Genomic DNA, 17,838 nt, shown 5'->3' on the forward strand with positions numbered 1-17,838 from the left:
GGCACAGCCAGGCACTGGCTGGCAGAGCTACTGCTGCAGCCCCACAAATGCCTCTGATCCCGGGATGGAACGTGAGTAGAAAGTAAAGCTATGGGGCGTCATAAAAGGGAACGAAGTGCAAAACTGCTCTTAACAAAATACAACAACATTACCGGGAACAAATCCTACGCGTGCTGCTCGTAATTAAAGCAGACGACAAAGGGGGCATATGATCATGGCGCATTGACATTTCGGAATGAAAAACGTCACAACATGTTCAATGTTCCAGTCCACGTTGTAATAGGAAAAATAGCAAAAAAGGACCTGCACTTACCCCCCCATCCGCCTTGTTTTTCTTCTTTTTGGGGGGGCAGATCAAAACGTAACTATAATCAATTCAAAATGCCAATAAGTATTGTTCATTTTGTTCAACCTAAATAAAATTAGTTTTGGTCCAATCAGCCCATCACTGCCCATCAGTCATGGAAGACTAGATGATTTCAACCATTTCCCAAATTCCCACCAAAGAGGTAATTCCAATGGAAAACATAAACCATGGTGCGCAGCGCAACACACCACAAAAGTATAAAGCTATTGATCACTAGCGTCTGCACTATTAGAGAAAAGTATATTCCTTAATTACCTTGGAAGATGGTTATTTCTTTCTATTCCGCAAGTTGATGCCAGGGGGGGGTAAAAATAAACCTGTAGAAACACGCGGTCTCTTGCAGTAGAGAGAGAGAGAGATGAGCTACTTGTCTTCAACTAGTGTTGTGTATGTATCCTCTCAGCCGACGTCTTGCTCACAGCGACCTGCAGCCCGCAAGCCAACAACTAACTGCGCTCTGTGTGTGTGTGCGCGAGGTGGACGGTACTGCACAGCGCTCTGTGTGTGTGTGTGTGTCAGTGTGCGTGTGTGTGTGTGTGTGTGTGTGTGCGAGGTGGACGGCACTGCACGGCGCTCTGTGTGCGTGTGTGTGTGTGTCACTGTCAGTGTGTGTGCGAGGTGGACGGCACTGCACGGCGCTCTGTGTGTGTGCGTGTGCGTGCGCGTGCGTGCGTGCGCGAGGTGGACGGTACTGCACAGGGGGGGAGAAAGGGGGGGGGAGAATGTGCATTCAATAAAAAGGAAGTGCGTATGGACACCCAAGAGAGCGACGCGAAGCCAAGAAGGGCTGTCGAAATAAGTCCTCCTTTGCTTCAACGAGAGAGCAGACTAGAGCACTGACTTGACTGACTGCACAAAACATGCCTCATCGATCAATGACAATAAATCACCCTTGCCTGCCTGTACTGTACCGTCTGTACGCCTGTCTGTGAGACAGTGAAAAGACGGTATATCTATATGTTTTATGTATGTTGAAGACATGAGTGACACCGGCTCTAATGTCTCGTTGTCTGAGGCGCCGTCATGTTGATGTTGTGGGGGTGCCATGGCAATTAGTAGTAGGCAGGCTACATCTGTTTGGAACTTTGCGTTTCCAATTAAATATGCTCATTGCTGAAATTCTGCCTGAACTCTAGGTTTAGGCTAGCCTATACTTCATATATTGGTTAAGAAGTTGTTATTCTATCCCTTATCTTATCTTTTACAAGATATGTGACCATACGGTCCCCACCCCACCTACTTTTTCTTTTCTTTATTGTTTTATTATGCTTTTGGCACTTTCTTAGTTGCTTTTGGCTATGAGTATGCTGTTACATAAACATGGCAAAACATGTATGAAACATGTTTTCTCATGCCAATAAAGCTCATTTTAATTGAATTGACGACTTTTAGTTTAGTTTATGTAAAATTAGGCACATTTCCAGCCTACTCTCCGGACTCATTGCATAAATAAAACGTAATGCACATTTTATAAATAGGCTACAACCAAATAAATTAACCCATGTGGAAGATAGCCTGGGATTGAGGAAGCTATAGGCCTACCTGGTAGCCATGCATTGGCTGTGATATTCAAATGAGCTTTTATTGGCACAAAGAAAACATACATTTACAATTGCCAAAGCAAGTGTCAAAATACAATAAAAAACAGTTGAAAATGGGGGAAAGGAGGCTATATATACTCTACACTATACAGGGGGTACAGCATTTTGTAAACAAGTTACAAAGTCACAGCACAGGCCATGGTATAAAGCTTTTTTGAAACAAATAGCATTTTTATGCAGTCACTTTGGGACAAATAGCAGTATTTTTCTCAAAATAGTATAAAAAAAACACCCTCAGATTTAAGATTTAAGTTTAAAGGTAGAATACATACATTTCATGTATTTCTGGACCCATATTATCAGTATGGCCTATCTGCATGCAGGTGCATGCATGAGCTTAATTACAGTTGTTACACGCTGGGGAAAAGGCTAATTAATTGACATTCACAAACTAATAGTCACCTTGGCTATAATTTATATTGATATACATTGGTATTACTGCATTATATAGACATTACGACAACTTCGACAAGTAATTAATGCGAATTTTTGCTGTACTGATTTGCACTGACCTGTGGCGTGGTGGAGGAGGCGGGTAAACTCGTTCCAACATCTAGAGAACTACATTTCCTAGGAAGCCTTGCGTCGTGCTCGAGGATCCATGGAAAACCCGATTGCGCCTGCGTATCCAGACGTGGCAACGGAACGGCATCATGGCCTCTTTCAACCGCTGCGGGAGACGGATGAGGAGAGAGGCGAAAATGTATACGCTGCTGGTGTTGTTGGTGAGTACAGCGAATCATATGGGTTGTGTGGCGGTGTGAGTGATAAGATAACAGTTATTTAGAATAGTGTGGTTGCTGGTCGCGTTCGGGAAACACCTCAAAACCTCCCGTCGCGTCTTGAATTCAAGCAGGAGGAGGTAAAGTTGACAGTACAGAACCTCTCGTCTCGGGCTGTTGTTTCATTGACGAGGCTGAACTTGGGTGCTCGGATTTCGCCTCAAAACAAGTGGTCTGCTGTTTTACGAGACTTGTATCGCTTTTATTCGAGGTAGATTGCATCTACTCAGCGGTAGAGTCGGCTACAGTAAATGGTTGCCTGTGTGTGTGTGGATAAAGAGAGACAGGGGGTTCCTCCAGAATGACTGAGGCATACATACTAGTCTGTGTAGGTAACACAGCCCCCCTTTCCAGGGAACATGGGACGAGTGATCACACTTTTAGGCCCGTGGAGCAAGCATTGAACGATTGACTTATTGAAATATGTTTGTATTTGTTTATATAAGTGCTCTTAGCCTTGTGGTCCCATTCATTCATGTATTATCCACCTGTTACAGATATGGATACCCCCGGTATGCTAGGCTACTATACTTCCATGTCAAATTGTTGCATGAACTCATTTTGGTGCCCTTACCCAAAAGTTAAACCCCATAAAAGGATATTACAGTTGCAGGCTACATTATTTGAACTGTAGGCTACCCTACACACACACACACACAGCACAGGGTGTGTGGGTGTGGCATTCATGATATATAAGTGCCCTTTGGAATTTGTTATATCATATGACGGTCACACATGGAAGATTAAACACTGGTTTTGGCATACAGTGCACTGAATGAGAAACAACAGTTTATGCTATTGCATAGCCTCGGGGACATTATACACGTTTCACAGTGAGTGGCAAGGATTCCCTTCCTCAAATCACATCTAGTGCACCTTATCCTGCTCCATATCCTGTTTGTCTGCTTTTGCAAACAAGGGTTGGGTATTGATTGTGTGTGTGTGCACGTGTCGTGCGCACACTGTGCCAGGTAGGCGTTTTGTGAGTACACGTCGGCTTTTGTGGGTGACTGTGTGTACTTTGAGACTGTGCATATTTGTCGAGAACCGACCGGTCAGAGTGGGGTCGACCAGCAGCACCACCGTGGGGGTATGGAGGTATTTCTGTTAGGGACAGAGGGATAAAGCATGATGACACTCATGACACTGGAAGGAGCTGTGCCTCTGGCTGGTCTGCCTGTCGGAGCAATTTCACATCTCTTTGCCCCAATTAGGATTGGGGACTCCGCACTATTATACACACTGATACAGTACATGTATGTATGCATGCATGCATCACACACACACACACACACACACACACACACACACACACACACACACACACACACACACACACACACACACACACACACACACACACACACTTTGACCTGAGATCAGATTCTAAAAATGTCTTCTACATCCTGACAGTTTTCTGAAAAAGCTATGTTTCTATGTCAGTCGTTCTTCGACTTTTCAAAAATAGCAGACCTACAAGCTCGCTATGGCGCGCTATGAGCTTGTAGATCTGCTATTTTTCAATAGCTAAAGCATAACATAATGCTAACACCAAAAGGGGTTCCCGCCCAAAATGGGTTAAAATAGGGTGCATTTTGCATCCCAAAACGCAGTTTATAGTTAAGGGACGCAATAAAACAATGACCTCTGCATCCACGGGATGCACTACTGTACTACTGCACTGTTTTTTATTCTAGTTTTAATTTTGCTAGCTTTAGTTAAAATAAGAATTTCTTCTTCTGTTTTCTACATGAATATAACCACATTATAACCATATAAAAATGAAATGGAAGTTAAATGCTGCAATTTGTAAGAATGCAAAAAGCTAAATATGACTCCTAAATGTTGTTGAAGTGGGACTCATTAAAATGTCCCTGGGACTCATCTAAAAGACCATCCCTGCATCCCGGGACTCATTACATTGAAAACCTATTTACATCACTGCACGCACACACACGCACGCAAGCACATGCACATGCACACGCACACGCACACGCACACGCACACTCACACAAAGTTCCATGAGTATGAACCTGTCCGTATCCCTCCTTCTCACCTCTGCTCTTCTTCGCCTTAGTGTGCTTTCTTTCAGCATGCCAGTAGTAGTCAGTGGCTCAGCGGAGCGAGTGAGGATATCCTGCAGAGTAGTGCCACAGGGAGATATGTGCCTGTGGTGGGGGGGCTGACCCACTGCCATCAGATCCATCGGTGATGATGATGATAATGGGGAAACTGCAGTGTAGAAGAACTCAAAATATCTTGTCTGTGCTGCTGCCTGCGTGCTATTGAAGCCACGTGGCAGAACTTAATAATCACCAAACACACAAGTGACACGCAACGTTAAGGCTACGTTCAGAAGCTGGCACATGTCATGTGCACGTATCTCCCTTGTGCAACGTTATAACTGTTGCATTTTGGGCGGGAACCCCTTTTGGTGTTAAATGGTAAATGGTGCATTTATATAGCGCCTTTATCCAAGGCGCTTTACATAGATTGTACATTACATTCACCCATTCACACACACATTCATACACCGATTGCAGCGGAGGCCATGCAAGGTACCAACCAACACATCGGGAGCAATTTGGGGTTCAGTGTCTTGCCCAAGGACACTTTGACATGTAGACAGGAGGAGCCGGGATTCGAACCGCCGACCCATGGGTCATTGGACGACCTGCTCTACCTCCTGAGCCACAGTCGCCCATTATGTTATGCTTTAGCTATTGAAAAATAGCAGATCTACAAGCCCAAGTGGCGCGCTATGAGCTTGTAGATCTGCTATTTTTTTTAAATCGAAGAACCACTGACATAGAAACAGCTTTTTCAGAAAACTGTCAGGATGTAGAAGACATTTTTAGAATCTGATCTCAGGTCAAAATGGGTTAAACAAATAACAGATATTCACTTAAAACTAAACTCGAATGTCCACAAGAAAGCAAATGGCAAAAGTCTATGCAGTGAGCTAAGGCTCCTCTTACCAGCCCACTCTTCCGCAAAGTCGGATCACAAACCGAAAGCTTTAATCCTGGCAATTTAGTAATCCACAGGCCCAAAAGCTCAAGGAATAGAGTTTAACCTGTGATGGCATGGGCCAGACATGCCGTACTTTTTATTTGTGTTCATTTGGTCATTAACCCATTTAGGCCCGAAATTTATAAAACATTTTCACGATTTTTTTCAAAAATAGCAGACCTACAAGCTCGTATCTATGAGCTTGTAGATCTGCTATTTTTCAATAGCTAAATTATAACAATGTTTAAAACACCAAAAGGGGTTCCCGCCCAAAATGGGTTAAGGTACACAGAATGAGAGGCCTGCTCTGCCGGAAACATCACCAAAAAAAATGATGGCCATTTTTGTATACTACACCAGAGACAACCTATACAGCACCTTTTAAAAAAAAAAATCTTCCCAAATATAACTTTTGAATTATACTTTTACACAATATTCAATTTTTTAAAAAGGTGCTGTATAAGGCAACATTTTCCAAATGTCATTATGCTTTAAGTAGCATGTTACATTCCAAGCATTAGTTTTGCACGGAAAACACTCCTTGGCCTAAATTCACAGCCATAGCCCAAATGTGCTGACCTCATCACATTTGTGTTGACGGCTATAGCAGCTTTTTAGCTCCAGTAGTGTTTTTTTGTGCAAAACGAATGCTTGGAATGGATTCAGAATCATGAAAACCCCCATAGTTTGACATGTCCTATGCTACTTAAAGCATAATGAAATTTGGAACATGTTGCCAGCCATATATATTATGTTGTCTATGGTGTGGTAGACAAAAATGGCTATAACTTTTTTCGCAATGTTTCCGGCAGAGCAGGCCTCTCATTATGTGGACCTTACTGACCAAATTAATAGAAAAATCACACCTGTGTGAACTGAGTGGTGCAACTCCTCTCTCTCTCTCTCTCTCTCTCTCTCTGTGTAATTAGCAGGCAACAGTACAACACTATCTCTCTCTCTCTCTGTTTCTGGCACAACAGTGCCACTTTTGCCCCTACTGGTACTCTAAACATAGTCACATAGGTTAGGACGGACATTGCTGTTCCTTGGAGTGGTTGTACCACTCAAAAAACACAAATAGAAAGTACGGCATGACATCACAGGTCCTCCCAAATGTTGGGTGACTGGCTCCCCGGCTACAATGGAAATGAAAGTCATCTTCATCCAGTGGTATTAGTACATCCAATAAGATCCAACGGAAACTAATTAACCCATTCAGGCCTGACGTCGAAATTAAAAAAAAAAAAGTTTTCTAAATCATGACAATTTTCGGAAAGATTTGAGGCACATTTTAACGATTTTTCAAAAATAGCAGACCTACAAGTTCATAGCGCGCCACTCGGTGGCGCGCTATGAGCTTGTAGATCTGCTATTTTTCAATAGCTAAATTATAACAATGTTTAAAACACCAAAAGGGGTTCCCGCCCCAAAATGGGTTAATGGTTAATGTGGTTAAACGCTAACGTGACATGGATGCGTTCCAGGTCTCAATGGATTAAGCAAGACATGGGAAGTAATCCTCCTGCTTGTCCAGTTGTCTCTCTCTGCTCACATTCACCCTGAACTGACAAAGCCACACTCCCCAGCCAGGTGCCACAAACATTGTGAGTGCAATCACTCAATCAGCCTAGTCTGATATAGGTGAGTCTAGGGTGGCGTTTCTCAATCACTACTAGACTAGACTCCGTAGCAATAATTTGCATCTATATTTAAAAAGAAAATCACACCCGTGTGAACTGAGTGGTGTAAGGTCTTATATAGACTGATCAGCTGTGGTCTGACGTAATGTCTGACGTAATGAAATCACACCCGTGTGAACTGGGTGACCGTAGCAACCGTGCTCATTTTGGCACGCACAGACAGACAGACAAACTAACAAAGCCAGTCGTAGGAGTGGTTTACACCACTCAAAAATAGATGCCTCATTGGCCGCTGCAGTTCGTTGGAGCGATGTGTGTTGAAGGAGGGGCGGAAGAATTTACACTGGGAGAGGAAGTACGCCGGAAGTGTGGAAGGCACGTTACGTCACGCTGCCAATACTGGCCAATCACAGCACATCTTTTCCGGGACTTACAGACCCCAACATGCGCTCTGTGACGCGCGCTCATGCTTCCGCGGGGCTTCGCAAGGAATCTTGGGAAAGTTTTGCCCTCCCTTGAGCACATACGCTCCAGAGCCGGAAAAGGGCGTCTACGTTTATATGTCTATGATTTGCACCACAGCCATGTCATGAACATGAAAAATAACTCGATGGCGTCCTGTAGCACATACATCAGCAGATTCATATAAAATATAGAAAGAACATCATCATCATTGAACCAAAATACGTGTAGAAACGATGTGACTGTCAGTGGGCACAGAGGTTACAAGTTAACGTATTCAACCAAGGGAAATCATTGTCAAGGTGAGGGCTTGAGAATCACTGGAGTGAATGATGCTGATGCATTGTGGGCCCCCTCAAACTGTAAACCTGGATGACATTTATTAAACCATTTTGGGCGGGAAGTTCGGGAACCCCTTTTTGGTGTTTGTAAGCATTACGTTATACTTTAGCTATTGAAAAATAGCAGATCTACAAGCTCATAGCGCGCCACCGAGTGGCGCGCTACGAGCTTGTAGGTCTGCTATTTTTGAAAAATCGTGATTGTGGCGCAAATTTCGAATATATATTCTTTCAGAGCGAACATTTTGAACTCAAATCTTTGCTTCTGGGGGGGGGGGGGGGGTCGCTGGAGCAACATATTTTCAGATGGGGGGTCGGCGGCCAAATACATGTATATAATTCTGGGTGGGTCCTTGACATGAAATGGTTTGAAAACCACTGACATAGAAACATGGGTTTTTCAGAAAACTGTCAGGATTTAGAAGACATTTGTAGAATCGTTCCCAGGTCTAAACGGGTTAAGCAGATTTGTCACAGCAGATGGAGGGTGAGGGCTAGTGGGCAGGAGCCCGGCCACCCGCTGCTTGATACGCGACATGCTTTTTCTTTCGTTTTTGTTTTTTTTACACCCACCTATCAGAGAATAAAGACGCTAGGTGCATGGAATGGAACTCTAATGGATTATTTTTCCTTAGTGTATTATCGACCTCCCCGGCCTGAACTGCATAAAGTAATTGGAAAATGGCCACTCAAATGGAATGTACTGTACACAGTATATGGTCCTGGGAGATGAATTTGGAGCAGGTTACAATTCCGAGAACGAGTTGTGTTAACCCATTTTGACCTGAGATCAGATTCTAAAAATGTCTTCTACATCCTGACGGTTTTCTGAAAAAGCTATGTTTCTATGTCAGTGGTTCTTCGATTTTTCAAAAATAGCAGACCTACAAGCTCGTAGCGCGCCACTCGGAGCTTGTAGATCTGCTATTTTTCAATAGCTAAAGCACAACATAATGCTAACACCAAAAGGGGTTCCCGCCCAAAATGGGTTAAGGTCATACCTGTCATTTTATATATTTGCCCATTGACATTTAAGTGTTTTTTTTCTTCTCCATTTAGAAAGATCACTTCTGAAGTTCTGACCTATGAAGTTAGTGCAACACAACTGTGCGATGATCAAAACATTCAGGACGTGACAGTAACTTAATCGCGGTTTTAGCCCACCCCGAGTTGTCAAAAGTTATGACGTGATATTTGAGGTTTAATGGCCCAGTGTTAAAATGTGGTTTTTGGACAGCAGCCTATTATTATTACAGGCAGACTGTACTGTATGACAAGAGCAGACTACTGATTTAAAAGTTAAAACCATCCGTATTACAGCTAGTAGAGACCAGAGTAGTATAAAAGAGAGTAATGACACTCCCGTTGACTCTCATTGTAACAATGGAATGCGGAAGTGCTCATTCTATCTCAATGGAATAGTTCCAGCCATAGGAGCAATGTTTGGAACTATCGCCCATAGGCACCCGCTTTGCGGCGAGATCAAAGCGTGTCACCACTCTCTTACTACATTACTCTGGTAGAGACTACAAGCTGCAGTAGAAATAGTATACAGACGGAGGGCAAAAAAAAAGCTAAACTCTCTGCTCTGCATTCCCTACATCTTATTATAGTAGTAGGGCGGCTGTGGCTCAGGAGGTAGAGCAGGTTGTCCAATGATCCCTGGGTCGGCGGTTCGAATCCCGGCTCCTCCTCCTGGCCACATGTCGAAGTGTCCTTGGGCAAGACACTGAAAATTGGAGGGTGAACCCTCCAATTGACACTGAACCCTCCATTGCGCACATGTGCGTGCGTGCGCGCTGCGTGCGTGAATGGTAAATGGTGCATTTATATAGCGCCTTTATCCAAGGCGCTTTACATAGTGCATTACATTCACCCATTCACACACACATTCATACACCGATTGCGGCGGAAGCCATGCAAGGTACCAACCAGCACATCGGGAGCAATTTGGGGTTCAGTGTCTTGCCCAAGGACACTTCAACATGTAGACGGGAGGAGCCGGGATTCGAACCGCCGACCCATGGATCAGTGGACGTCCTGCTCTACCTCCTGAGCCACAGTCGCCCCACTGTCGCCCCACTGTGTGCGTGCCCAACACACACACACAGAGCTCACGCGTGCCCAACACGCACACACGTGCCCAACACGCACACGCGTGCCCAACACACACACACACACACACACACACACACACACACACACATCTCCAACACACACACACACAGCCTCGGTTCCGTCGCCGACCCCCATCGAAAACCACAGCCATATAGAGTAACATTGTTTAAAAAAAAAAAACAAGCTTAAAAAATACAGCTTAATTTTAAAAATATTGTTCTCGAGTGTCTGCACATGGCAGTGATCTAATTATGCCAGTGTGCAACTTCAGATCAATTGCTGAACCCACTGAGGAGAAAAGGACAGACAGACAGACAGAGGTTAACTAAGTTTAAAGTTATAGCCAGGAGGATTGTATCCATCTTGAATCTGAAAGTAGCCCGTCTAGTATCTACAAGGACAAATCTGGGCTTGCTGTGTAGATCTTCTCCATCCTAAAATGTTGCTGTCCTCATAAGTGCAATGATATTGTGTGTGCGCGGTGAGGTCCATGCTCGTATGGAGTACATGTTCCAGTCCAGGCACCGTGGCTGGTAATCCACTCTGGCAGTGTGCCGCGGGTTCGACTCCCGATCCGACGGCCTTTACTGCATGTCTCCCCCCCCATATCTCTCTACCCATTTCCTGTCAGCCTACTGCCTGTCCCTCCATAAAAAATAAAAAAAATAAAATAAGGGCGGAAGCCACGAAAAAAACCCCATAAAAAAATATATTGTGGATAGTGCCCGTCCGGGCCACCGATATGGCCTCATTTGGCACATTGATTGATTGATTGATTGATTGAAGAATTTATTAACAGTTTGCAGAATTACAGTACATTTCAAGCACAAACTCAATACAAAGGCTGTTAACTGTGAGTGGACGACCCAATTAAGCATTACACTTGTTTCCAATAGGGTCCACCATGTTCAAATCATCAAAACATTTAGAGACGTACAAATAGACACTTATATAGACAGAACAGGAATTCATCATAATATCGGGTCATATCGTATCAATGAAATGTCTACCGTTATCAGTTTTACATACCGATGTAACTCAGTCAGGGCTCCTCGTCTCTTGTCAATGGTGCTGGTAGTAGTGTCTGTGTCACTGCAAACGACTCTTTAAAAACATGTACTGTATACAAGTCTTGAATAGCAGCTGTCTGTACTACTGTCACTGTAGTACCTTTGCATAATCATAATCGGTTCTTTGCACAAATCCACACAGAAGAAGGCCTTTTCATTATTTCCAGCTCAAAAAAAGCACCATATCGGTTACATATCGGTTACGGGTGATTGTCCCTGCCTCTCTAAAATCGGTAGCTAGCGGTCACAAAAATCCATATCGGTCGTGCCCTGCTACAACTGGATGTTGCCTCTGAATGGGGCTTGTCATTTTGTGACAGTTTTTGAGGAGTAAATTCAGTACAATCTTTTCTCTTACTATATCTATTTTTCAATGTCTGTCACCGAAAGGCTTGCATCATGCGATTCAGCATTCAAGCATCGCATCAAATCATAGCTGTCAGCCGAGTCCGCTTGATGCTGGCAGTCAATGGCAATCCCAGTTGCCTGCTGTCGTCTGGAGTACTATTCATGCCAGCAGCGCCATAGTATGCACTCAGAAAAAGGCCCCTTCCCCCCCCTCCTGCAATCATTTTATCAGTGCTTAATGGGAAAATATTTAATCAACTGCATTCCTGCATACTTCTTTCGAAGGAAGCACTATTAGCCACCATTTGGAGCCGTGTGTAGTTATTACGACTACTTCGGCTGTTTTTTTTCCCCTCTATATTTTGTTCAAGGGTTACCGGCGCAATAAATGTCTCTCTGCTTGAGAGAGAGTGGAGAGATTTGCTTGGAATCCTGTTCAAGATGGGTGTCATTTTAATCATTCCAAAGGGGGGGGGGGGGGCACGGCGTTTGGATTTCCTGACTCACTTGAATAGATAAATAAATAAAGTCTGCCCCACTGTGTCCTTCTCTCCTCATCTTCCTCCTCCTCCCCCCTTTCCTCTTCGCTCCCAGGCCCATGGCCTGCGTAAGCAGAGAAGTGTCACCCCGTCGACCTAGATGTGGTCCTTTTTAATTAGCCTCTTACACACACACGCACACACACACACACACACACACACACACACACACACTCTGTCATCGCCGCATGGGCCTTCTTGGATCACATACTGACCGAGGCATCTTAAGTCATATCATTGGTTATCTCGTCATCACCTCAGCCTCATCTCTACAGACAGTCAGAATAATTGGACCCCACACACACGTATAGGACACACACACACACACACACACACACACACACACACACACATGGTCGGACTATGAATGTGCCATTTCCTCACCACAGATATTTTACTCGCCTTAAAGGACCACTTCACCCATTTTCTACCTTTTCATCATATACATACGTGGTTAGATCGCTAATGCACGTAGAGCACCGAAGTCTGACGTCAATATCTGTAGAGGGCGCTATAAGTCTTTTAGACCGCCTCGTATAAGAACTGTGTTTGAAAAATAAACATGTCATCCAGGCCGTTTCACTCATATGGATATGAAGAATCAACTGACTGAGAGAAAACGCTAATGTTACTGCTGCTGAATTACATTTTCGCTAGAAACGGACAGTATTATGAGTGAACGATACGGGACACCTCCCTGGCAATAACGCAGAGACAGCTTGTTTATTTTTGGACCACAATGCTTATAGTAGACGATAGAGAAATTACGCCATAGAGAAATTACTTCCGTGAACCAGGGGAATCGAGGGGATGAGCGAGTGACGTCAGGACTTCGGCGCTCTATTATAAGACATTATAAGCACGATTTCTGTCTACTCACTATCTGGTGTCTCAGAGGAGGGTTGTGTGTAGGGCTGTCACGATTACAAATTTAAGTGGACATTTTTCAACATGGAAATTGGAAAACGATTGGCAATTATGCAAAAATTATTGTAATTGTTAGGCGATTATTAAGTAACAATTGTAGCGGGCCTAGTTGTGGGCTATGATCTTGTAGATCTGCTATTTTTTTTTTAAATCGTGAATGTGGTGGAATCTTTGCTCCTGGAACAACATATTTTCAGATGGGGGTCGGTGGCCAATTACCTATATTTTTTGGGGTCCTTGACATGAAAATGTTTGAGAACCACTGACATACAAACAGAAAACTGTCAGGATTTTGAAGGCATTTGTAGGAAATCGTCCTCGGGTGACTCTAAACTGGTAAACCCATTTTGGGCGGGAACCCCTTTTGGTGTTAGCATTATATTATGCTTTAGCTATTGAAAAATAGCAGATCTACAAGCTCATAGCGCGCCACCGAGTGGCGCGCTACGAGCTTGTAGGTCTGCTATTTTTGAAAAATCGAAGAACGACTGACATAGAAACATAGCTTTTTCAGAAAACTGTCAGGATGTAGAAGACATTTTTAGAATCGTCCTCAGGTCTAAACGGGTTAAATGTATGCCAGAACAATGCCTTCTCTAATGACTTCCTTCAGTGTGCTGCAGTGCTAACTGCTAACCTTGCAGTACTGTAAGTGGAAGTCAGTAGTTTATATTAGCTTCGGATGCCCATTGATAATGTCGTTGGAAGGCAGGTTTCTCAGCTGTCCACAGACGATTAGATGAGTAGACGGAAATGGTGCCATCTTGTGATGAGCACACTAGTCTCTAGAGCTCTTTATTTAGAGGCAACAAATTGCAACGTTTCGACCTAAAAGTTCTTCATCGGGCAAATATCGCATTTATTTGCCTGATCTTTCTCTTTCTGCCTTTCTCTTTGTTGATGTTTTCCTGTGATGCCCGACTTCCAGCACCTGGCCTAAATGTAGGCATTGAGATGTGCACACCATCTTCTCTGAATTGTTCCGTTAACAAATTAACACATTTTGTGCCCAAGACGTCTGTGGACGTCTTTGGTATTACCGCACGTGCAGTGCCCAAGACGTCTGTGGACGTCTTTGGAAAAAAAATAAATATATATATATATTTTTGTTTTTTTACTTAAAAAAAACATTACAATGTTTTTTTTTTGTTTTTTTTTTTTACGTGGTGCCAAAGTTTGTGTTTTCGCCATTGAGAATGCATTGGGCGTTTAAATTAAATAACTCAGAAACTATAAAACATTTCAAAGTAAAAAGTTCCAGCATGTGTCTCCACAGTCAGCTGAATTAAAAAAAAAAGTTTTTCTAGGTGAAAGTGATTTTCACCCACTTTTGCGTGGGCGCACAAAGTAACACATGGTCCTCTAGTCCAGGGGCTCGCAACCCATGGGTCGCGACCCCTCGGGGGGTCGCCAAATTATTTTGGGGGTTCCCCAAATTATGTTTAAAAAAAAAAAAAAAAAGTTTATTTTATTTAATTTCTTTCCCAACTGAATGGATGGAAAATCGAAAATTAAGAGTTTACATGGTACACATAGTACATGCATACACCTTCCTAATGATTATATCTGGTTTCAGTATTTATTTATGGTGTATTGTCTCTATTATTAAGGTTATTGTAGCAGTCAATTTATATTGGGGGTCGGGAGGGGGCGGGGCGGGGGTCCCGAGACATTGCCAAAGCATTTCCGGGGGTCCCCGGCCAAAAACTTTGAGAACCCCTGCTCTAGTCCAGGGGCTCGCAGCGTTTTTGGCTGGGGGACCCCTGGAAATGCTTTGGCCATGTCTGGCAACCCCCGCCCCCAATACAAATTGACCTCTACAATAACCTTAATAATAGAGAAAATACATCATAAATTAATCTTGAAACCTGATTACTCATTAAGGAGTACATGTGTACTATGTAAACTCTCTTAACCCCCCAAAATAATTTGGCGACCCCAATAATTTGTGCTTTTATCACAAGCACATCACAGGCAGCTCAACGTGATGTCCTCTGTAGTGCTTCTTGGCCCTTCTGTGTTCTCCAAAGTTAATTTAGACATTTATGTTATGTTGTTGGTGGTGGGGGGTCTGGGGGGTGTTTGCATTAGGGCAGCCTCCAGTGGGGAATTGGAAAGTTGAAAATGAGGCTGACGGGTGCTTGTTTCCATGCCAGGTGACATCACTCATCATCCAGGTTTCCGCTGAGCGAGCACACAACGTCGGCGGCGTCTAATTTAGTTCTCTGTAGGGGGACGAGGCTTGAAGGAGGGACTTTGGTTCTCTGTAGGGGGACGAGGCTTGAAGGAAGGACTTTTTAACACATTCTGGACGGGAACCCCTCTCTTTAAGCATTATTGTTATACTTTAGCTATTGAAAAATAGCAGATCTACAAGCTCGTAGCGCGGCACCGAGTGCCGCGCTACGAGCTTGTAGGTCTGCTATTTTTGAACAACCGTGAATGTATATTCTTTCAGAACGTTTTGAACTCGACTCTTTGCTTCTGAGGGGTTCCTCCTGGAAATAACATATTTTCAGAAGGGGGACGGCGGCCAATTACATATCATTTTCGGGGTCCTTGACATGAAATATTGAGCACCACTGATATAGAAAACATACTGTAGGTATTTCAGAAAACTGTCAGGGTTTAGAAGACTTTTTTTTAAATTTCGACGTCAGGCCTAAGTGGGTTAATGAGTTCTGATGGGGAAGGGAAGGCAAACTTTTGGTCTGTCAATCTGCTTATATTTGAACTGAAGGCACCAGCAGCTTCCACTTTAGGTCGTGTCTGACGTTTCCCGATACAGTGTGTTGCTAATTAACGACAATCAATGCGGTGATAGACTAACAGGGGATTCATACAGGGCGGTAAATACTAAATACACACACCTGTTTGTGGGTGATGGAGCGGCCATCTTTTCCTCTGTTTGAAATCCCCACTCCCAAAATAATACTACTAAAATATTAATAATTGTTGCAACTCTAATAGGGTTATGGTCTCAACGTCAGGGTCTGGGGACCACCAGGGGTCTAAGTGGACCCTTAACGGTTTATAACTCAGAGTGTACAGATGGAACAGGGTCCATTTGGTTCCATTTGTATTTTGTACATTCTGAGTTAAATTAACTTAACTGAGTTACAATTTTTCCCAGTATAAATTGGGGTACCGTACCACTACTACCAGAGATAAAATGGGGATCTGTGGCCTAATGCATATTCAACTGGGTGTCCTAATGTCCTTGAAATGAAAAAGGTTGAAAACCAAAATAGACCGGTCACAATTATTACATAAACGTCTAATTCCAATTATTTGAGATAATCGCAATTATTTTGTCATAATCGTCATAATAGATTCCATGTTGGAAAAATATGTCATACACAAAAAAGCAGTGCCACTTGATGCACTGTAAGCCTGTAGATCAGCTATTTTGTACCTTTTTTTTTTTTTTTTTTTTTTTTTTGTATAAAATGTATAAATGGATAATTTCTTATCTTACCTTTGCAATTTCTGATTACGAACCCTAAAACAGAAATCTATTGTTTATTTGTATGTTCCAATGTTCAATGCCAAAAACACAATTAAATCGTTAATTGTTAGTGTGACAATTAATCATCAACCTAAATTTGTAATCGTGACAGCCAGCCATGGACGTGCAGAGAGTGTTCGAGAGGCAGGGGCTGAAACCCCGTAAGAGGGCACTTTTGGACAAAAATAGCAAATGGGTGATCTACAAGCTCTCAACGTGTCGCGCTGTGACGCGTTGAGAGCTTGTAGATCAGCTCTTTTCGGGGCACAACCCAGCAGTCTTTAGCTAGTGGAGACGCGGTGTACGACATGGATTTCTAATCAAATTTGTTCAACGCAAAATGCTGTGTTCAAGTTCAGGAAAGTTCGGGAAAAAAAACAATTCCCCTGAATGCTGCCTTCCGGCATGGCATGGAAAGGAGTGGCATCTGCATTCTTTCACTGTAGTAAATGCTGCATTCGTGGTCTGGAAAGGGCAGTTGTTTTACAAACGGGTAAAAGGGCAGAGGCTGAAGCCTCCTTTGTTGTCTATGTGTGCACGTCCCTGGTGACAGCCCTAACTGAAGCACTGAACTATCGTCTCTCTCTCTGTGTGTCTGAGCAGATGTGGCTGTCGTCGGCACTGGGAGCGGTCAAAGTGTCTCCTCTCATAGAGCGGGTCAGCGACCACAAGGACTTCAAGAAGCTCCTCAGGACCAGGACCAATGTTCTGGTGCTCTACACCAAGACAGGTGAGACAAGATGGCAAGCTTCTTCTCCAGGTCTCCACCTTTTAGAGTATATATTAATAGAGATGTCACCGGAGTTGCTCAAAAGCGCATGAGGCGATTAATAGATACAAATAAATGATATCTATTTTGTAATGTTAATTAGAAAGGACTGTAAATATATACCTTCAATAACCCAGCAGGGAGACCAAATACCGTGCTGTATTTACCTTAAAAATGAGTGATTAACCCTTTAAATCTTGAATGACAGTCACTGTACCATAAAAAACAGAAAGACCTTAAAAATGAATTTGGAGGCAGATGAATAAAGTTCTGAGAGGAGTTTCAGGTTTTAACATTCATTTTTAGTAGATATAAAGTCAATTTACAGAGGAAAATGTACTACATGGTTCAGAT

General features: G+C 43.3%; 2 protein-coding genes across 2 annotated transcripts in view; one reads left to right on the forward strand and one right to left on the reverse strand.

The window, feature by feature from the left end:
• The window catches only part of sema5ba (sema domain, seven thrombospondin repeats (type 1 and type 1-like), transmembrane domain (TM) and short cytoplasmic domain, (semaphorin) 5Ba), a 227,296-nt gene extending 226,421 nt beyond the window's left edge, over nt 1–875 (reverse strand). The window contains exon 1 of the mRNA XM_079518685.1: nt 623–875. The gene's annotated coding sequence lies outside the window, so the exon portion shown is untranslated. The remainder of the gene's footprint in view (nt 1–622) is intronic.
• Nucleotides 876–2,577: 1,702 nt separating this feature from the next.
• pdia5 (protein disulfide isomerase family A, member 5) overlaps nt 2,578–17,838 on the forward strand; it is a 99,535-nt gene continuing 84,274 nt past the window's right edge. Inside the window, exons 1-2 of the mRNA XM_079518760.1 lie at nt 2,578–2,693; nt 17,319–17,445. Coding sequence (XP_079374886.1) covers nt 2,622–2,693; nt 17,319–17,445 — 199 coding nt within the window. The 5' untranslated portion in view covers nt 2,578–2,621. The remainder of the gene's footprint in view (nt 2,694–17,318; nt 17,446–17,838) is intronic.

The sequence above is a fragment of the Electrona antarctica genome, assembly GCF_951216825.1.
Source record: "Electrona antarctica genome assembly, chromosome: 13".
Lineage (NCBI taxonomy): Eukaryota > Metazoa > Chordata > Actinopteri > Myctophiformes > Myctophidae > Electrona > Electrona antarctica.